At 52.8% G+C, this 22,178-nt stretch overlaps 1 protein-coding gene across 1 annotated transcript; it reads left to right on the top strand.

Annotated features, from left to right (window-relative positions):
- Window positions 1–3,740: 3,740 nt before the first annotated feature.
- On the top strand, window positions 3,741–9,924 carry LOC101919205 (protocadherin-10-like). Its single transcript, XM_013300364.3, has 4 exons — window positions 3,741–6,838; window positions 7,947–8,005; window positions 8,110–8,198; window positions 8,447–9,924. The coding sequence occupies exons 1-4, from the start codon at window positions 4,352–4,354 to the stop codon at window positions 8,704–8,706; spliced, it is 2,895 nt and encodes a 964-aa protein (XP_013155818.2). The 5' UTR covers window positions 3,741–4,351; the 3' UTR covers window positions 8,707–9,924.
- The last annotated feature ends 12,254 nt before the right edge of the window (window positions 9,925–22,178 follow it).

Genomic DNA, 22,178 nt, shown 5'->3' on the forward strand with positions numbered 1-22,178 from the left:
CCACGGCAGCATGAGGCCCAGCTCTTAGGATAATAGGGAGACAGCTCTTCTTCTTCTTTGAGTCCAAGGTCTCTTTCTTCAAGAAGGACAAGCCACCAGCTGTGAAAGCAGCTCCCTTTGCAGGCTTGAGTTTGCAAAAAAAAAAACCCTGACTGAAACAGGAGCAGAGACCTTGGCTGCTGGAGCTGCTAGTGAAGTTTGTGTCCTACAGGGAGCCAGAACTGGCTCACCTAGAAGCTGAGCAGGACTGGCCCTCCCATGTCCTGAAAATGCTCAGACATAGACGATGGCTACAGAGGGTCTGCTCAGAGCTGAGCCTGTGTCTCAGCCTCCATCTGCCCCAGGCAGAGGGGTTGTGCACTTGTTCCCATGTGTTGCTGGCCAGAGGAATCCAGTGTACTGTACCAGTATTGGCCCTTGCATTGGTCACCACATCTTCTTCTCACCTACAAACCACATGGGACTTCAGGAAAACTTTACTGACATCCTCTGAGTCTAAACTGCCTGGTGCAAAAGGTCTACCTGCACTGCTGCCAAGGAATACAAGGGTGCTGAGCAACTCAAGCACCTTGCAGGACAGAGCTCATGGACCAAGACTTCCAGTGCAAATGGAGCTCCAGCATCCTTCATTGCTCCATACCCCACCTCTGGACAAGGCGTCTGTGAAAAGAAATGGCTCCTTGACAAGCGCGGGACCCACAATCTCTTGAAACCAAGGCTCTCCGGGCAGTGAACTCCCTCATCTTGGTGACCACTTCCCCTCTGCTTAGTTTGGGTTGCTACAGATTGGGGCTTTCCAAATCATACAAAGTTTTTAATCAGTCAGGACCTCTGGAGGTCCCTGGTGCATCCCTGCTCAGAGCAAGGCCAGTAGATCGGGGTGCTCAGGAGGATCTCCAAGGATGACAATTCCTGCCACAGTCTGGTCCCTGCACCAGTGTTTTACCAGCCTTGCAGTGAAGATTTTTTCCCTAATGCCTAATAAGAATTTCCCTTCTCCAACTCATGTTCGTAGCTTCTCATCATGTCCCTGTGCTCCTCTGAAAGGAGATGGGGCATGTTTCATGTTTTGCATCCCAGCACCCAAGGGTAGGCAGAGTGCCCCACCAGCCCTGATAAAACACACCAAGACGGCCACTATCCCTTTCAGGGCACCACTTTGTCCTCCCAAGGGAAGACAGCCAGAGCTTCAGAAGGGAAGGAGCACTGATCAGGGCATCCTGCTGCACAGAGCTTTGCAGCTTCAAAGAGAGAGCCCCTAGCACCTGACCCCGCACAAGCAACCAGGGACTGACTTACCAGCCGCGGGGCCAGGGCTGCTCTCATCTTCACTCAGGAGACCCCCGCCTCCCACTGTGGTTGCCCTCTTGGGCACTGCAAACTATAACTGCTCTTGCTTTAAGCAAGAAAGGAGCAGCCACATGCACGGCTGGGCAGATGGGCGCCTTGGGGAGGTGGGGGAAGGGACGTGTGTTCTGGCAGGGACAGCTTTTCTTACGGACCCTTCTGCTGCCCCAGAATGCAGTGGACAGGAAAATGGAGTGATGGTGGTGGCTGGGCAAGGTTTGTTGCCTGCAGGCAGCTGGGTGAGTCCCCCAACCCTTTGCTCTCTGCGTGGCTTTTCCAAGGCGGCTCAACCTGCAGCATCTCCTGCTACATCGCACCCTGATCTCTCTGGCTGGCCTTGCCAAGGCACATCAGTGCTGACCTGCGGCAACCGGCCACCCGCCTGCCTATGCCAAGACATCTCAGAGACACACACACACCCCTCCTTCTTCTAGCTTCCAGCGTCTTCCAAAAACAAGCTTCTAGCTGCGTCCTGATTCCTTATCCCAAGAGAACAGGGCTGGCAGCTGAACACTCCCCTGCATCACAAGAGGGGACTTAAGATCTGCAGGACATAAAGTGGGGTGCTAGCTGGAGTGCTAGACTGTCCCCATGTCATCTCCCCCATCCTGCTGTTCACCCTCCTCTGCTATGTTGCTCCAAACAAGGCTCTTTTTTGCATCCCACATCCCTCTGCAGCACCCCCAACCACCCTCAGCCTGTGCTATTTCCTTCAGGGAAGGGATCCTCGAAACAAGCCTGTACCCACTCTCAAGCCCCCCACTTTTGACCTTGGTCCCCTGGAATCGTGGGGGCTGGGGGGAGGCAGGAATGGACCCCAGGGTTGGGGGAGGCAGGAAAAGGAACAGGATGGGACTATCCTGTGACGTCCCTCGGGGTGGGGGGAAGCAGGTGAGGGGGGACACGAGGATGGATCTCCCCCCAAGGAAGCAAGCAGCCATGGAGAGCTGGGCAGGGGGAGTAGGGCAGGGGCCGCCAAGCAGGAAAAGGGCAGGCAGGACCGGGCAGGGGGCGGGGGGCACGGATCCTGCCGGAATAGGTTGCACCTGTTGGGGGGCGGGGGGCATGAATATTTTTATCTGAATCAAACAAAAGGGCGAGAGTCTCTCTGAGGATTTCCCACAACGCTCTTCATCAGGGACGGGGGAGGACTGAAGGGAAACGAAACCCTCGAAAATCTCTGTGTCCAGTGTGGTTAGTTCGTTCGTTCCTCCACCCCCACGCCCCCCCACCACCCCCCCGATCCTCCCTCTGGCCTGGCCAGCCCTCGGGGGACTCCCGGAGCAGCCCTGCCCCAGCCTTCCCACCTCCGGGGTCCCAGCCCCGGGTAGGGCTGGGCGGTGAGGCAGGGCGCGGGGGGGGGTCAGATCGGGGATGGGGGGGGGGGGGGGTGGGATGAGAAAGAAACGAGGGGGAGATGACTACGACGCCGCCAGGGGTGGCCCTGGCGTGGGAGACGGTGCGGGGGCCGGGCCGGCCGTGATCGGCGCTTCCCACGCACCCCGGGCGTCACTTACCGGGAGCCGTCCCGATTCCACCTGCGAGCGGCCGGGCCCACGCGTGACCCGTCCGCACCGCTCCCTCCCGCGGCGCCCCCCGCCCCTACCCGCGCCCCCCCCGCTAAGCGGCCGCCCCACGAGCGCGGCACGTCCCGCGTGGGTCGTGCTGCCCTCCCAGGGACCAAACCCCCTTTCCGCAGCCCGACGAGCCCCTCCAGCCTCGCCGCCTCTCGCGCCCTCTGGTCGCCCCTGCAGCCTGCCTCCCCCGCGGGTCCCCGGGAGGGGGGAGCGTTGAAGCCGGCGGTTCCCTTCTCACCGGGGACCGTGAGGCAGAGACAAAGGCGGTGAAATATCACTGCACAGCTAAAGCCGCTCCGAGCCCCGCCGAGCCCTTAACTAGATCGTTAGAGGATTATCCGCGCCCTAAGCAGCCGCGGGGCGGGGGGGGGAGGCGGCCGCCCCGTCCCGTTACCGAGCGCCCCCGGGGACGGCGCCGGTGGGAGGCGCCGCGCGGAGCTGCCCGGGCACGACGGCGGCTGGAGACGGGTCTGCGGGGAGAACGGATCGGCCAGCGCAGGGACCGCGATCGGTACCGGGCCGGGGCGGAGGGGGGGCGCAGGGGGCTCCGTCTGCCGCCCTGCGGGGGCCGGTGGGGGACCGGAGGCTCGGTCCGAGCCCGCCCCCACCTCGTCTTCCGCGGGGGTCGGAAAGTTTGTGCCCGTGGGGGGAGCTGGGGGGTGGGGGGAAAAGGTCCTCGGGTCTCTGGCGGGATCGTGCCCCGAGAGCACGAGGGGGCTGACAGCGGGCTGTCCGGTGGGGGAGCGGGATTAGCGGCGCGGTGCTGTGGGCAGGCGGGGTGTCGGGGGTGGGAGCAGGCGGGGAAGGAGGGGAAGGGAGGGGGTCTTTCTGTGCCTCCGCGCTGATGGGCTCAGCTTTATCCAGGGCTGTAATCCCCCCTGCTCCGGTAATTAAAAACTCCGCATTACAAGGAAAACGGTGTGCAGGGAAATGTAATCAAGTCTGGAGGGGCTTAACCATCTGGTAAAGGTTAGGACCAGCGCGGCGGGGGACGTGGCCGGGGGATTTGGCAGCCGCCGCGATCCGGGCTCCTCTTAATCTACCGCGGGGACGAGCGCAGCATCTGCGGGGTTATACCGGTGCCCTCGGCAGCGATCGGTCTCACGGGAGCTTCCACCGCCGTTAACGGGACCTCCCCGGAGCGAGCCCCCTCCCCAGGTGCGTCCGTCTCCGGTAGACCTATTCTGGCTATTCTGGTGTGGCACCGCGGCCCGGATTGCATCCCCTCCCCGCGCCCAGCAGGCCAGCAGGGAAAGGGTTAAGTGGCCGCCGGTGGCCGCGGCTCGGCCCCCCTGCTCCAGGCAGGGCCCCCACTCCGCCGCCCCCGGGGGCCCGAAACTCCTTGGAAGTGCGAGGGGCGAGCGAAGGCGAGGGGGGGACGCGGGGGCGCGGGTGGGACCCCGCGCCCCCGACAGCGCTGCGGGGCCATGGGTGCCTGGGCAGGCTCCGGGCGGGGGCAGCTTTTCCTCCGCTGCCTCCTGTTCCTCCTGCTGGCCGGGCCCCCGGCACCGCGCCCGGCGGGTGGGCAGCTGCGCTACACCGTGCCGGAGGAGCTGGAGCACGGAGCCTTCGTGGCCAACCTGGGTGAGGACCTGGGGCTGGACGTGTCCACCCTGTCAGCGCGGCGGTTCCGCATCGTGTCACGGGCCGGGGCCAGGCAGCACCTGGAGGTGAACCTGGAGAACGGGATCCTCTTTGTGAACGAGAGGATTGACCGGGAGGAGGTGTGCGAGGCCGGGGGGACCTGCCTGCTCCACCTGCAGCTCCTCGTCGAAAGCCCTCTGGAGCTGTACCGCATCGAGGTGGAAGTGCTGGACATCAATGACCATGCGCCCACCTTCCCCTGGCAAGAGTATGTGCTGGAGGTGGCTGAATCCGCTGTACTTGGTGCCCGCTTCCCACTGGAGAGTGCCCAGGATCCTGATGTGGGTACCAATTCGGTGCACACCTATCGGCTCAGCCCCAACAGTTTCTTTTCGCTTGAGGTGCAGACACGCAGTGATGCCAGCAAGTTTGCAGAGCTGGTGCTGGAGCGTGCCCTTGACCGCGAGCAGCAACCCGCGCACCGGGTGCTGCTCACTGCTCTCGATGGCGGTGTCCCCGAGCGCTCAGGCACAGCTCATATCCTCGTCATGGTGCTGGATGCAAATGACAATGTGCCTGCCTTTGACCAGCCCTCCTATAGTGTGAGTCTTCCTGAAGATGCCCCTGCTGGAACCCTGGTCATCCAGCTCAATGCCACTGACCTGGATGAGGGCCCCAACGGGGAGATCGAGTACTCCTTCAGTGGGCATGCACCCCCGCGCGTCCGGGAGCTCTTCCACATAGAGCCCCAGAGTGGGCAGGTGCTGCTGAAGGGCCCTCTGGACTATGAGCGGGCAAGCCTCCACGAGCTCTACGTGCAAGCCAAGGACCGTGGACCCTCAGCTGTGGCCGTGCACTGCCGGGTACTTGTGCACCTCCTTGATGTGAATGACAATGCACCAGAGGTGACCCTCACCTCTGTGTCCACACCCGTGCTAGAGGATGCCCCACCAGGCACTGTCATTGCTGTCATCAGCGTTCTGGACCGGGACTCTGGGGACAATGGGCGTGTGAGCTGTGAGGTCAGCCCTGATGTACCATTTGAGCTCCGTTCTTCCTTCCGCAACTACTACACGCTGGTCACCACACAGGCACTGGATAGGGAGGTTGTGCCTGAGTATAATGTAAGCATCACAGCACGGGACATGGGCTCTCCAGCGCTGCTGACACGCAGCACCCTCACCGTCCCAGTGTCCGATGTGAACGACAATGCCCCACGCTTCCTCCAGCCTTCCTACAGCGTCTACGTGATGGAGAACAATGCACCAGGTGCCTCCATCTGCTCTGTCAGTGCACTGGACCCTGACTGCCAACAAAACGCCTATCTGTCCTACTCCATTGCTGATGAGCACATCCATGGCATGCCTGTGGGCACCTATGTGTCCATCAACTCAGACAGTGGGCACATGTATGCCCTGCGCTCCCTCGATTACGAGCAGATCCGCAGCTTCCAGATCCAGGTGCAAGCACAGGATGCGGGTTTCCCCCCACTCAGTGCCAATGTCACCGTCCACATCTTTGTGCTGGACCAGAATGACAATGCTCCAGTCATCATTTCCCCTATGCCACGCAATGGTTCCGTGGCCACCGAGCTGGTGCCGCGATCAGCCAGGCCTGGCTACCTTGTGGGCACGGTGTCCGCAGTGGATGCAGATGCGGGGCTGAACTCCCGCCTCTCCTACCAGCTCCTTCAGGCCACTGACTTCACCCTCTTCAGTGTGGCACCAGACACTGGCGAGCTGCGCACCCTCCGCTCTTTTCTGGAACAGGATGCAACCCAGCAGCGGCTGGTGGTGCAAGTGCGGGATGGTGGGCAGCCAGCTCTCTCTGCCACCGTGTCCCTCCTGCTTTCTGTGGTGGAGACCATGCCTCAGACTCTCTCCGACTTCAGCGAGTTCAGCCTCCCCCCTGAGGCCTCCTCATCCTCCCCAGTCACTCTCTACCTCCTTGTCTCCCTGGGCTCCATCTCTTTCACCTTCCTCCTTGCCATCCTCATCCTCACAGCCATTCGGTGCCGCAGAGAGCAGCACTCCTGCCAAGGTGACAGCTGCTCACTGTCCCGCTGCCACTGCTGCCCCAGGTCCAGATCCTCCTCTGATGGCCTGAAGACATCCAACCTGATGGTGCAGCCCCCTGCAGGGACCACAGCTGCCACCTGCCTTGATGTGCCTGGGACTGGCCCCCCAGGCTACTGCTACAAGGTCTGCCTTGGTCCTGAGTCTGCCCAGAGTGACTTCATGTTCCTCAAACCCTGCAGCCCCCCACGGAACAACGAGAAGGACCCCAGTAAGCGGTCCCAGCTGGGCCACCAGCTTCAGGTCTCCAAGCAGGTAACACTGTGCCTGGCAGTGTTTATCGGCACTCTGCGGGTCCCCCCAGACCCTTCCCTCAGCCTCTGCCATGAGAGAAACCAGGCACGGATTTTCCCAGAGAATAACTCGTGCCTTTGACCAATGCGGGAATTAGGAGCTGTCAGGCAGTGGGAAACTCCACCACTTCCTGACAGGGCTAGCTGAGGTGAGAGGAAATCCCTTCTCGCCACCTTTTGCACCCATCATAGGCAATGGAGGTGCTGCAGTGCTCTGGGGAGCAGGTGGGGTGGTGGGGGTGGCATCTCCTTTGTGTGGGTGAGCAGTTCACACTGCAAAAGCCTGATTGCAGTGTCCCACTGCTTCAGCCGGGGCTGCTCCTGGTCTTGCCAGCACTGCTCATGTCCCCAGTTCTGGCACCTAGGCCTGGCCTGTGCTGCAGCAGGCTGTGCTGCCAGGGAGGGGGGTGGGGTCTTTGGGGTGGGATTTTGATGTCAACATTTGTTAGGTATTGAAATGAGGAATGCCTAATTTTCCCGATGAAAGACTCTTTCATCGAAACACGATTACAAGGATGGAGAGTGATGAGGCGTCTAATCCACTTACGTTTGACTTTAATAAAACAGCCCTTCCAAGGAGAGCCCAAGATTCGCTGCCAAGAGGCTCTCCCCACATGTCTCCTCGAACTGCTGGACTCACTTCTCTAATATGTTAATGGGATTTCCCCCTAGTTGTTTGCAATCCCCCTGGGACATCGCGTATGCAGCCAAATTCCGTACCTCTCACCCTTTGGTGCCTGAGACCTGGGCTCACACCTGCAAAAAAGGCTTTTTAAAATTAACAGAAATAGGAGAAGCCCCTCTCCCTCCCCGGAAAGACAGACTTTGACATTTAAACTCCCAGACGCCCCAATATCTCAGGAGGGTGGGGAAGGTCCAGAACTGAGGCTGGTTCAACACTGCCTCAGTTTCCTTAAAATCGGAACATGTTGCTTGCTTCTCCACAAAGGGCATGGAGAAAGAGGCAATGGGGTCCTGCATCCCTGGCTACTGAAGCCTTGTGCTGGCAGGTCTGGGCTGCTTAACAGAGGGTCCCAATAACCACCCTTGCCCTTCCCTGTGTTTTCCAGATCAAGCAGCCCAACACGGACTGGCTGCCTCCAAGCACACAGCAACCTGCCCTGAAGAGGTACCAAATCCAGCACTGCAGGAACAGAGGGAGCAGGTGGAAGGGGGCTGTGGGGACAGGGATGTTATCTCTGATGCAGCTTTGAGTTGGTCTCTTCTCTTTAGCTCCCAGAGCCTGGAGGACATGGGGGAAATCCGCAGAGCCCTCCAGAAGGAGCATGAGAGGCTGTGCACACTGGTGACCCCTGTCTCTGGTTAGTATTGGGGCACCGGGGCTGGGAAAACCAGACCTTCTTGTCACTTGGTGGAGGTGCTGTGGGGGGAACACATCCCTGTTACTAGCAGCGGTAGAGGTTTGTGGGGTGGAAAGGGTGTCCAGGCTCAGAGGGGAGGTCAGTGACATATGGGCACAGGCTTGCATGCTGGGACATGGATGTTACTGTCTCACTGAGCTATGGGTGTGACCTCCCCTGAGCCAGTCTTATGCTCATCTTTCCTCCAGAGTTTCAGAAGGCTTCAACAGGCACCAACAGCATCTGGACACCCCAGTACAGCCCCTTGTACCCAGGGCACATCGAAGCCCTGGATTATCAGCACAATGTCTATATCCCTGGCACGCCCACCCTACTCTCCAGTAAAGACGGGCCCCTCTTCCTGAGCCGGGAGAACAAGAACAGCTTCTCCACCTTTGGCAAGAGGAAGAAGATGACAACTTACAGTGACATGCATGACAGTGTGGTTATCAACAATGACCTGAAATAGTGACCAGCACTGGGCCTGGGTGGCTCTGCCCAAAGCCCTGGGAATCATTCGCATTATTTCAGCTGCTAGGTCCACCCACAGCACACTCCATGTATGGATCACTCCGGACTTTGTGGGGCTGCTGGGATAGTGGCTCACCAGAGTGTGGGGAAAGGATTTAAGGACAAAAGACTGAAAAGTGATGGGGGGGGGGGGGGGGGGGGGGGGGGGCAGGAGGGCATTACTCCCATCTCATTCTGCAGAGCTATGTTGGCAGTAAGTGCTATGGGGAGTCATATAACCAGATTTAAGCAAATATGCCTTGAGTTTACCTATTCCCATGTCCCCTTAGGGGTTGTCCATCTCTGTAAACATTGTCACTTCTTTGTCTTGTTTGGCTGTGTGAATGTATTGAGCTGCATGTCTGTATTTCTGTCCCAATAGGCATGGAAAATGTATGCAGACCAAGCCTGGTTCAGTCAAGCCTGACCTTATGTACTGGGACAGAGACCGTTTCTCTGTCCCTGAGATCCAGTGGGATGTGTTGCATGACCAGAGCAGCCATTGGTGTCTGTCTTCTCCAGGAAATGAGTGCAAACCCCAGCCATTTTGGGTGCTGCCCTTCAAACCATGACCCAACACTTGCAGGGCTGGAGACCCAAAGCCTAGAATACAGGACCAGTCTTTGCTTCAGGAACAGCATGGGCTGGAGGACACACAGGTTGGATGGCCAGAAGAGCTGAAAGCTTAAGCAGCTGAGAGATGAACAAGGTGAGGCCCTGCTGGATAACTCTCTTAGTTCAAGGCAACATCATCTGAACAAAAGACAGTTTCAAGCCATTGGAGAGGGCCCCAGTGCAGGTGACAGTCCTCCTCCTTCCTCCCCCTGCCCTCACCTGGATCTCTGTTTTCCCCAAGTCCTGAACACCTGGGGAACCCCTGCACTGAGGGACACACCTGCACAGGACAGATACCTCCTGCTGTGCCCTGCTTCTCTTTGAGGACTTTTAGCTGGCTGTCAAGAGCCCTCCAGGGCAGAACTCCAGCCCCAGAACAGTCTCTCCCCTACCCTGCCCAGCCTACACCTGTCCACCCAGTCTGTTTGCCACCATTGCCAATTGCTCCTGTCATGGGACAGTTCATTTCCAATCCATCTGTGCAGAACATGACAGCTTTTTCTAAACCAGGTTTGTTTCATGATGTCTGATTTGTACCAATAAATTGTATTTTAATAGCTCACCCTGGCTGCTGGCTGTCCCTGAGCTGCATATGACAGCAGGAATTGCTGTCAGCTCTTGGAGCAGAGCTCTTGGCTCCAGGAGATGTGTCCCCCTCTGGCCTCCTTAGTTGTTGGAGCATCCCAGAAGAGCTCACTTTATTCACTTCACCTGGATACTGGGGGCTCAAGGTCCCCTTCCCTCTTTCCCTGGATGCGGGAGAACTTTAGGGTCCTGTCCAGGAGAAGCTGTGTGCTGGAGATGTCATGCAGCATCTTGCTCTATGCTCCAGCTTGGGCAGAGACTCTGCAGGGATTGGCAGCAAGGTATGGGCATAAGGAGCTTTGAACTGCTGGGGAGAGGGGCTGGATCTGGCAGTAATGGTTTGCTGTTGGTATTGTGCATTGCTTTCTACGGTTCACTTAAGCTTTCCCCTGGATGCTCTCCACCCACCAGCTTGTCTCGGGAGTCACAGAGATAATCTGGATGTGTGCCAGGTGTAGGGACCAACTGCCTGGGAACAGGCAAGTCAGTATCAGCTGGTGGGATGGCTCTCAACTTGATGTGGGAAGTGGTTCAGCTTTGGGTGAAGCCCTGAGATGGCCACACCATGGCTGTCCTTCTCTTACCCCCTGCTTACTCAGCGACTGGCTTGGGGAGGCTGCAATGCGGCTTTTGGGATTAACCCAGAAAAGCCCTTGTCTACAAGTGGGCAACGTGCTTGTGCTCTTTAGTGGAAGCAGGAGGCAGGGAGCACTCAAAGCAGCCCCCTGGGAGCCAGCGACTCAGGAGGACAGTGTCTTTGGACATGAAAGGGACCTGGCTGCTTCTGGTGACTTCAGTCCCAGCTCACATGTGCCTGGCTGTGAGTAGATGAAATATTCCCTGTCCCAATTAGTTGGTAGGATGAGGGATCTTATGCTGAGTGCATTCTTCAATAGCCTCTGCAGAGGGTAAAAAAAAACCCAAAACCAGACAGCCACTGCCTGAGACCTCTGTAGAGCGTTAGCCTGTTTTACTCCTTCAAAAGAACAAGAGAGTTATGCAAAGTGATATAATAAAATTAATAATTGCCTTCAAGAAGTAACAAAAGCGTCAAATAGATCAGATTCCCTGTGGGGCAGCAAGCAGCTCCCTCTCCTGGATTATCTCTGGCGATATCTTCCCTGCCATTTTCAGGTGAAGCTGGTCAGGCATTAGGAGAGGGCTGCAGCACCTCTCCTGTGAGCCCTCAGCCGTTCAGCCACAGCCCCTTTGCAGCAGAGCCAAGCCATTAGCTATATTTTAGCTTACAGAGCAAAAGCACCTGGTACATGTACTTCATGGTATCCAGGAACTAAATGAACACATGGATCTGGCATTTTTTATCAGATTCCCAAGTGTGGCTTCCCATAGGGAAATTGGTCTCAAAATTGATCCCCAAAGCCACAGGTATTTGAAAGTGATGCTTTACATTTTTGTCTTCGGAAATTCTTGGGGTGGAGCAACCAAGCAGCCAGCTTTTGCCACCTCCCCACAAGTGTGTCACTCTCCAGTGTATTTTCTTGGCATTTTTTTAACCCCTACTACCACGGCTCAACTGATGTCCAGTAAATGGCCTCCCTCTCCTCTCCATTACTCCTGGCCATCCCCAGCACAAGAGATGAGATAGATACGCACACGTCTGTGCCTCTTGCTGATCCCCAGGTTTGCATGTTCAGGTCAGGCCTTTTCCAAAAGAGATTTGAGGGTCAATACAAAGCCCACCTAGCGTCCTGACACCCCACGTTCCCTGATGATCTCCTTTTACTTAGTTGAAGGAAATCCTGGGCTGACAAGAGCTCAGTTTCAATCTTTTCTCTCAATCAGCACATTGATAAAAAGGAAAATAAAAAGGAGCTTGCTTTAGCAGAGAGAGGATTTGCTTAAACCTAATTCAGCCACACTACTATCCCTTCTTCAAAGGGCATGCCTGGTCAGAATCGTCCATCTAATAGATGAGATCTCTTCTGAAGAGCTCCCATAGGTACAGGGTGTCATTAAAAATGCAAGGTCTTTGCCCTATAACCAGTTATTTTTACAACTCTTCCTGTGCTTACAGTCCTGCACAGTTCATGAGCATTAGCAAGGTTCTGTAGTGTGGTAATGCACTGGGCATGAGAGCTGCTTTGGAGACATACTAAACAGAACACTCTCTGTATGCCCCTCTCATATATTCCAGCTCTCTCAGAGATCCAGAGGCATATCTGGCTTTCAGGGACCTGCCAGCCAGTGTGAGATTTGCTTCTACAACAACGGGAAAGCTGCCATGTGGTGCACTTGGCTGAAAAACGCTGCAGGCCATGCTAGGCAGGCCCATAGTGCTTCTGGGCAACAGCACAAATAGGGTTTTTTCATGCTCTTGCTATTGTTGAAGAGACTCTTTGGATAGACTTATCTCTCTGTAATGACTTGAAAATATGTACCAGAGAGACAAAATTAATCCAGAGGTAGAGAGAAAAGAGGACAAAGAGGAAGACCTAGAGGGGCTGGTGCTCAGCTCTACTTCGGTCTGCCATGCATGAAGTCAAGTAGCAGCTGGTGAAGCTCCCAGAAACCTTAGCAGGGACACAGCACTGGCATACAGTCAGGTTAGGCTGGGTAGAGCCAGGGATACAGGCAGTTTCAGCTCCCCAGAGTGGTCAGTATCAGCAGGACAGCGCTAAAATCCATGGGGACCACTGGAGTCTGCTCATTGACCTTGGAGAGTCCTGATTCCAGCCTGAAGTCTGTGGCACTTAGTGGCTAATTACAGTCTCCAAAGATGGCAGGGCTTTGTTTTCTTCTCTTCTCACTTGCAGATGATGCCAGAACAAACACACCTTAATTTAGCCAAGACGGGGTCAAGGTCCATCCTGATTTCTTTTCAAATTGCCTCAGTGTCTTAAATACCTCCCTGCACTCACTGTACAGAACTGCCTGCTGTTCTTGGCTGGATCGCCTCCTCCTGCTTCCTTTTTGAGCTCAGTAGATATTTTGTAGAAATAAATATCCTTTAGTTTTTGTCATAATAATTTAGCCTCTGCCACACTGAAAAATGGTCTGCATGGTTGTCACGTGCTGATTTTGCCTGCTCCTTTGCACCTCTTCTTTTCTTACTGCTCTGAAAAAATCAGTTGCCAACTCCTCCACAGAGATCAGATGAAGAAACAGGCTGGGGCTAAGTGAAGCTTTTGCCTCCCTGGTTTGCCTATAATGTGTTTTCAATCTAAGTGGTGGAAATGTCACTGACTCTGTTTGCAGTGTTCACTCAAGTGAAATTAATGCTTCCTGTTAGTGATAATATGACTTAATCAGCTTAATTATTGTGAGACATAAGTAGACACCTTTGTGCATTGAATAACTTACGACATACTGGACCAAAAAGCACGAATGAAGGCTTTGAAAATAAATTAAATATGACCTCTAGTGCAGTCTGCACTTTGACTAATGATTTGCCTCCTATGAAATTTAATGATTTACAAATCTTACATTTGAATAAATGATACATTTTTGCATGTTTTAAACAATAGCAGTGATTTTTATTTCAGCATTTGGAATTCAAAGTGTTTCTCCAATGCCAGGAAGCAGGGCAAACAAGTTCATGTTAAACGGATTGAAAAATAAAACATTTGTGCAGTCAACCATCAGAAATACATCCAGAGGAACTGCAGGCATTTGTGATAAGATATTTATTTTAATTCATTGCTAGGAATATCTGCAACAACAGGTGAAAAAATGCATCAGAAGAAATTAAGAGAGCGCAAAGATTCCCAGAAGGTTCACTAAGGTCTTCATATTAAATCCGCTCATTTCAATAATGTCTACAACAGAAAATATCATTAAATAGCTCCAGAAATGTCTTATCATACATTTTGCCTGCACAGAAAACAGATCATACTTATACTTTTTGCTTACCTAAAAAGAAGTGGGAAAAGCAACCATCAATCAAGAAAATTATTACGACCATTAGTAGGATTTATGATAGGCTGGGATGCAGAGACTCTGTGATAGCAGACTGCACGTGAAATAGAAAAATTGGGGTTAAATTGCTATGTGAACCCAGAGAAAAGAGGAGCTGTCTGAATTTGTTCTGTTCCATTGCAATGAGTCACTGAATTTCTCTATCCAAATCTTCCCCTAAAAAGCACTGGAAATCATTGTGGCGCAAAGACAGATCTCTACAGGTTTTTTTTCAGCCCAAGTCTATCTGAAATTCAGAGGTTAGAGTCTAGCATCACAGGGAAGCCTGACTAGTCTGATGAGTCTCCTCTTAAGTCCATGTTCATATTTGCTGGTGTTTTAACTAAAAGCAAATATTTTTCATACTGACAAGGGTGAGAGCTGAGGGCTCTAGGCTTTATTTTTCTGTTAAAGAGCTGCTGTTCTTTTGCACCCGGTTTATCACTGCTCTTGTGCTGCAGTTTTTCAGTCTGTATTGACTAAATCTCCAAAGTTCCCCTAAGTACAGATACTCCATCCAGGTATCTAAATGTAAGGAGTTTGACCTGAGGCCGAATCCCACCTGTAGGATCCCTGTTGTCCCCAATCTCCTTCTTGATCTTTCTTTAATATCATTTACCAGAAGTGGAGATAAAGCCCTATGTGCCCAGCACCCGTCTGTCAGTGGCATTTTATCAGAGACCAGAGGAACATATTTGGTATTTGCTTTGAGTCTCCTCTAGAAGACCAAACTCAGGAATGTAATCCTGAAATCAGACCCTGAAACTAAAGCTTAATTTTTCTATTGCCAGGAAATGCAATGTTATATTCATTTTGCTTACCTAAACCATCTTTTCTTCCCCTTAGTTTCCCTGTGCAAAATAATCTGGTAGTTGTCCCAGTATGTAAGGAGATCTACAGCTGGGGTTCAACTTTTTCCCATGTTCCCCAAGAGTCCTCTGGTCTGGTTGTGCCACATGACATGAGCCACTTGACTTCCCCAGTGCCTGTCAGATGACACTTACCATGATGGTTGTATTCCTTTGATATCTGAACAGACTTCAGCATGCTCCTACTGTAGTTGCAGGGTCCACCCTCATGCCCTCTTTTCTGCCACTCTTTTGGCTCAAGTTTTATATCTGTTATAGTTTACTGGTGAGGATGGATCAAATCTGACCCTGCTGTGAACAGAAAGCAGACCCAGTCACTTCCAGGCATCCCTTTCAGCCTCAGTCATCTTGTGAAACAATGAAGATCCCATGCTGCAAACTGCCAAAGCCCCAGTAAAAACTGTGCCCTGTCCATGTTACCCACATGCTGCACAGCACCACCAGCACTCAGCTGGGATGAAACCATCCTATCTGCTGCTGCTTGTGTCTACTGAGCCATTTTGTGTGCAGTGTTGTGGTGTCTGAAAACCAGGGTGAATTTACACCTGATATCCCAGCTGACCAGCAAGACACTTCCAGTCTTGCAAGGGAGGAACTAGAAGATCATGTCTGCTCCTTCTGTCTTGGAGACCATCAGGGATGAGTTACAGACTTTGGTTTAATGTTATATCGTCTTTTAAAAGATGAAAAAAATATTAAAACTTGGATCTGAGCTGCAGGGACAAATCACAGCACAGAGCCTGGGAACAAAATGGGGACAGTCCTGTCTTCCCTCAACCCTTCCTTATCTAGTAAAGCACTGTCTGTCTGCTAAAGGAATTAAGAAGGAAGACCACTCTGGCAGCCACTTGTGAAAAGCTTGATTCTGTTGGCATTGAAAATTGTCCTCACAAAGAACATCTATATGCATACAGTAAATGGAGGTGGAGTGGGAAATGAGTCCAGCAAAAAAATCATGGAAGTTTTTGTTGTCTGAAGGTGGAATTCAAGTGAAAAGGAGTGGGGGGGAAGAAGAAAGAAAAATGAAACAGCCTTCTCTCTGTATAGATTGCATTTCTGGAGAAGTTCTGAATCTTGCAAGGCATAACAGTTGTCTGCTCAGAGGTTCGTTCCCCAGGGACTTTGCCTGGGATAGTTTCATCCATTTATCCCTGACTCCTGGCATCTGCATAACATGCTCACAGGAGAGAGTTATTAGTTTAATTTTCTTGTGAATTACAGCAGAGGCAGAGAGAATTAGGAAAGACTTTTTTTATTGTTATTATTATCATTACTTTTTGTTTTCCAGTTGAGAGATTGTAAATGAGGCTATTCATCCTGCTAACATCAGTAGGGACCCAAACCCAAGCCTTTCTGGGGTAATTGGTTTCTGATGAGCAATCACTTGTAAAACCAATAACAAAAGAAAGAAGTGAAATATAAATTCTCCCTTTACATGCCGAGCTTTTCATTAGGATTGTGTCTGGTTTCTTTCTGGAATTCAGTGGAAAAGCCAAGAAATGGTAAACAAGGCAGTGGACTAGGAGACTATGTTAGCAAAAAATTGGGAGAACAGCATTTGCCTGACATCCTTGGGAACAAATAAAGCAGCTGCAGAATCCCTCAATCTACAGCTTTCTAGTAAGACCTTTGGCCAAACTAAGGCCTTGGGCAGCAACCAGAGACAGCAGATCTCATAAGCATGTGTTTTCATGTGGAGCGGGCCTGAGTGTGCACCGGCCCAAAAGAGACCAAAACGTTGAGGAAAGGAAAAAAATTAGAGACCAGGGAAAGGTGTGCATGCTGCCACCAGGGTGGCTGATGGAAATTTGCAGTTCCTGGTATCTTGCAGTTGGCAAAACACAGTGGACTGTGTGTTATCTGGATTTGTTACAAGGGCTGAGACTGAGAGTCAGGCTTCTGGGTTTTTTTTTGTTTGTTTGTTTTTAACACCAGTTCCAAGTGAAAAGGCTGCTAATCTGCACTAGCTTTTGTTTTCCTCATGAACGTCATTGGTGCTTAAGGCCTGATTTATTTATTTATTTGTTTGTTTGTTTGTTTATTTAATTTTGGTGGCAAATTATGTCCCAATCTAGATGCAGCTTTTAGTGTTTTCTAGGTTGGGGTTGTGGGGCTGTCATTCATTGGCTTAACTGGATTGCTTGCTGCTTTACAGTGGATTTTTTTCAGTAAAATCTTTTGGTATGCATACTGCTGGTTGTTGCCTTAAAGATGAGTAGAGAACAGCAGGCTTGACAAAGACAGAGAATGTTTTTAAGCTCATGTACATAAAAAGGCTTCCAAAACAAGAATGATGCAGACACATCTCTAAGAAAACAAACCAAGCAAAACTCTTCAAACAAATCCACTTTTTCAGCTTGCAAATGCTGAAAGCTGATCCCAAAGAATCAAACACGGGGAGTAAAATCAGTTATAGGACACAGTCCTGGGCAACCTGCTTTGAGCTGAGGGGAGTGGACTAGATGTTGTCCAGAGACGTCTTCCAAATGCAACTATTCTGTGATTCTGTGATTACATGTTTTTCCTTTCTTTAACCTAAAAGAGATGGACATGTTGCTGTGGCCACAGAGAGAAAAGAGACAATTTGGACATTTCCCTTTTTGCATTACATTTGCTTACAACATATAGCCCAATGCAATATTCTGCACAGCTATCAAGAAAACCAGTTTGTTTCACTCATTTGGAACCGAGATTCCAGGAGCCTAGCAAGGCCTGGATGTACCCTGTACTAACCATGCCTTGCTACTGGTTGCACACCAGCCAGGCTCTGCTGACTGCCCCAGCTTTTTGAACTCCCACCTCAAACATAGGCAACCTCGTAATTTTGGTACTGCTTGAGCAGAAGTGTCTTTCCCTGACAATGCCCAGGATCATTCATCTAACCTTAAACATCAGAAGTCTGGGGAATATAAGGCATTGAGAAGAGCTTTTGCTAAGTTTTTGCTAAGACTGTGGTATGACCTAGGAGAGGTGGAAGAGGACCAGCTGGTCCTATCAGTTTTCCAAACTGCCCAGGCCTTTGGGAATCACTGATGACAATTCACCTCTTTCTGCTGGCAATGTGGGCAGAGGTTTGTACTGGATTTGCAGCTTAGAGAAAGCTTGTGCAAAGGGAAGCTTGTGCCTTCCTGTCAAATTGTACAAGGACAACCCCCAGTGCCTAACCCTGCACCCTCATCACTACCAGTACCTGCTTAAAAATCTGTACCAGCAGAAGCAGAGTCTGCATGCGGGTAATGAACATTTTTTTCCTGCTTTGAATAGTGGCTCCCTCCACCCTGATTCCCCACCTCTTTCTCTCTTCCCCAAACACTTCTACATGCCTTTGCTCTGGGGAGGGCTGAGTTCTCGTCTGCATGTATATCTGGCTGATCTTTCAGAGCATGCTTCCATTTTGTCTTTATGGATGTGTCCTCCAAGTGATGAACAGTACAGCTGAGCTTTTCACTCTAAAGGCAATTATGGTGGAATAAGGGAAAAAAATGAGGAAGTTAATCCTTCTGGCTTTGCTTATTTTGTTAGAAGGTTCTACTTTGCAAGTTTGTTATTTTGGATATGCCTTATATTTCCCTTTTTTGAGTTTGTTAATGAGGAAGTCATCACTGAAAATTAGCAAAACAGCAACAGATCATTTCATTACACATTCCTTTAAAATGTGTGTGTTATTTTAAAAGATTTGCTCACTGTGGTGACAATTTGTCAGGGGGACAAAGTGATAAGTAATTGAAGAACACTTATCAGCGCAGAAAACAATTTTGTTGCTGTTGTGGGTTTTCCTCATTCTCTGCTTTATTCTGTGACCTGGCCTAGGAAACTCATTGAGGACATATGTGTTTGGGAGGTCTGTGAAAGAAAAAAGAAGATGGCCTTCAGGACCTGCACAGCAGATGTGCAGGAAAGGAAAGTGAAAGAAAAAACTACGGTGTATGGTGAGAGATTTGTCCGATTTAACGGTCTGTAAGAATTTCTGCTGTGCGATATTTGTAGTTGTTGTTAGAGAAAGAAGGAAGAAAGATGGGCAGAACACTGAAAACTGGATAAACCAGCCACTATCTGACCAGGAACCCTGTACCAGTGTTGGAATTTCCCTTCATTCCCTTTCTGGTGGGCATTTCAGGAAATCTGTGTTATTAGGGGAACCTATGGGTAGGAAAGAAAATTGCTGGGGGAGCAGGGTGTGAGGTTTTACATGGTTTCTGCCTGAAATTACAAAGACCTCCATCTCTGATAGCCCACACACACACCCCTCACATTATGCTCACTGGCCATCTTAACACAAGATCCCCCACTTTTACAACCTGATTCTCCTTTCTGTGGCAAGCCATCATTTCACACAATTCTCCCTACTGCAGAGCAAGGAAGAAAGAATTCTTTTTCCTGCAAGTGCATAATTGTCTTACTTTATTTACAGAGGCTGAAATGAAGAAAACTCACCCCTGCACTAAATCTGTTGGGCATGGGAAGCATGGTGAATGCAAGGAAGTGGAATTATATTGTAAATGTCAGGAGCTATGAAAAATGTAACAGACTTTAATATTCTTCTGCTGTTATTGCTGAGAGTGTCTCTCACCTGCATTCACAGAAGTGCCTTTTACTGAGCCCAGCTGCCACTGAGCAGAAAAGATTGCCATGCTTCCTATTTCTTTTTTAAAACCACACTATGGCATGCATCCTAATAATAAATGCACTTTCCCTTCAGACTCTAACAATTAACCTTCAGCTTCAAGACTTAATTTAAGCCCTTAGCCTTTAGGGTTAACCTTTATATCATGCTCCACTAAACTGCAGCCCCAAATGTCCAGCTGCTTATACCTTACAAGTTATTTCTACATTCCAGATTATAACCACAGCCCCTACCTTTCGTGATACCTAATGCTAGCTGGTGCTGAGCCAGCCACTTGGATGCTGCTCTGAAGATGTAAAACATTAACCATGCATCCCTTCATAGTTCACCTTCCCGTGGGGTTGTGTTTCAAGGTAAGTGGTTTGTGTAAGATCCCTCAGAGACCTGCATTTAGTTTATTCAGTAGTATAAACAACCTGTTGCTTTTGTGCTTCTCCCTACAGAGCAAAGAAAAGCCCATTTTATACATTAAAATTGAACGCAGTGTTGCTGAAAGGTCTGTGATGGCTTTTTCTGGAGCTTAAAGCATCGTCATTAGTTCCAGGACAGGTCTCACAGGGCGTAAGCAGTTTCTCCCTGTACATCCCCTTCCTCTCTTAAGACCCTGTGTCAGGGAGGAAGGTGTGGGGTCACTGGCCCTCAGCTCTGCCTGTCTCGCTGCCCGTACTGCCCAAGGCTGGGGGAGGTTCGTGTCAAAGGCAGTATTGCTTTTCTTCATGGGGTTCTTTTAATTTCGCCTCCATACAGCGATTCCCACAATTCAGAAAGCATCTCCGGGAGGGAGAACCTGGATCTCCGCCACCCAGTTAGCATAACCCTTGGAAGTAAAGGGTTTAAGTTCCAACTCCTGCTGTTTTACTAGGAGTCACAACATGTCGCTCCCTGCCAGGCACCCACGCGGCGGACTGCCAACGGGCGAGGTGGCTTCCAGCCCCGCCGTGGGGAGCAGCATCGGAGGGCCCCGACGGCTCGTCTGTGCTGTGCCCGCGGGGAGCGGGGCGGCCCCGGCAGCACGCAGCGCCGGTTCCCTCCGGGACACGGGGCTGGGAGGACCGAACCCGGGCTAGCACCAGACCTGGTTCGGTTCCTGTACGCTTATAGGCAGGATTGGAGTGGGGGGCGGTGCGGGGCGAAGGACGGGCTTCAGCCTTTCCCTCCTTGTCAGGTCGGTGCTAGTAAGGCACAAAAAGGGGCCGTGGAAGATAAGAGAGCAGCTCCCCCACATCGGGATTTGAGCAATCAGGAAATATAATCTGAGCTGGAAAGTGCCCGAGCATCTGTTGCGTTATTAATAAATTGTATGCAATCTGTCCGGGATGAACCTCGGGACAGAGGCGAACCATCTGCTCCCAAGCGGGAGCTCTAATGGTGTCTGGGGAAAGAACTTAGCAAATGAAAGGCGATGGGATCGGGCAGCCGAGCTCCCCGGGATGCCTGGTCTCCGCACAATTCTTCCAGGGGGGTACAACATGGGGGCTCCACCCCCCGGGACAGGATCCCGCACGAATGTGCGGAGAACTGGGATTCAGGCCGGGCATGGGCACCATCTCTCTAGCCTCGCAGGCTCGGCCAGCTCCCGGGGAACTTGCGCCTGCCTTCGAGATCCCCCACCCCCGGGGGGGAGGAAGCTGATCTCGTCCGCCTTTCCCCTGGGTCGGTGCTAACTGCCGCCCATAAATATTACTCTCCACGTTTTATGCTGCACCTCTAACGGTACCTGGTGTGTTTTCCCGGAGTAGCTGGCGAGCTTTCCCAGCTCAGCCCCTCCCAGGGCCGGGCAGCCGAGGGGGCGGGCTGGCTGTAACAGCGCAGCTGCCTGTGGGGCTCCGCAGCGGTGCGGGCAGGGCCGCTACCCTTCAGCCCGCCGACGGGCCTCGGTGCCCGCTATCACCCGGGAAAACGGGTTTGTGAGGTGCTGCGGACACCTCGCTGTCAGCTGCGTTAATTGAGGGCGGTGGGGGGCGCAGAGGGGTTGTCAACGAGCCTCATCACGGGGTGAATAGCAAAAACGGGTATTGCAGGAGGGCGTCTCCCCTTGCCCGCCCTCGGGGGGTGTGTGTGTGTTGGTGTCTGTGTGTGAGCAGACGCGCCTTGCCGTAGCGGAGGAACCCGGGGTCGGGCAGCCCGGGGGCACCGTACCCCTGAAACACTGAAGACGTGAGAAAGCCCAGACGGCCCATAAACCCCGCTGGGAGTAACCCCGGCCGACAACCTGGGCAGCTGGGGGTGAAGCACGGAGCGGCGGCGGAGAGGGCGAGGGCCTGGCTCCTCACAGCCCCACCCGGCCGCGGCTGGGAACGGGCAAGCCCGGCGCTTCCCCCATCTACGGGGATGAGTGAGGGGCCAGGCCCGCGCGGCGCGACGGCTGCTGCGGGGCAGCCCTGCCCCGGACCGACCGCCCCGCTGCGGCTCCGGCCCGCACCGCCGCGGCGGCAGCAGCAGCAAAGGCCGCCGGTACTTCCGGCGGCGGGGCGGAAGCGGAGTGCCCCGCGGTCGGCCGGTGGCTCCGTTCCCTGCCGGGGACGGGCGCGCTGCCTTGGGAGCGGTTTGGAAGTGGCTGGGGGTTTTACTGTTTATTATATTTTTTTAATGCGCTTTCCGAGTGGGACGGCTATTCGCTTCCCGCGGAGGGCGGCGGGAGGGCTGCGCCGAGCCGAGCCGTTCCCCGGGCGAGCAGCGCCTGGCTCAGGGTGCTGGGCCCGCAGGAGGCGCTGGGCTTGGCGGGGAGAGCCGGGCAGCAGGAGGCCTGCGGGGGGCTCCCCCGGACCCCGCCGCGGCTCCCGTCACCGCCTGGGCAGCGGGGGGTGGGGGGGGAACGGCACA

This window comes from Falco peregrinus, chromosome 8 (genome assembly GCF_023634155.1).
Source record: "Falco peregrinus isolate bFalPer1 chromosome 8, bFalPer1.pri, whole genome shotgun sequence".
In the NCBI taxonomy this organism is placed as follows: domain Eukaryota; kingdom Metazoa; phylum Chordata; class Aves; order Falconiformes; family Falconidae; genus Falco; species Falco peregrinus.

What these genes read in the sequence shown, in the direction of transcription:
- LOC101919205 (XM_013300364.3), top strand. Translation starts at nt 4,352, where the DNA reads ATGGGTGCCTGGGCAGGCTCCGGGCGGGGGCAGCTTTTCCTCCGCTGC. An exon ending in CAGCAACCTGCCCTGAAGAG is followed by an intron (nt 8,006 to 8,109) that starts GTACCAAATCCA and finishes TCTTCTCTTTAG; the next exon opens with CTCCCAGAGCCTGGAGGACA. An exon ending in ACTGGTGACCCCTGTCTCTG is followed by an intron (nt 8,199 to 8,446) that starts GTTAGTATTGGG and finishes TCTTTCCTCCAG; the next exon opens with AGTTTCAGAAGGCTTCAACA.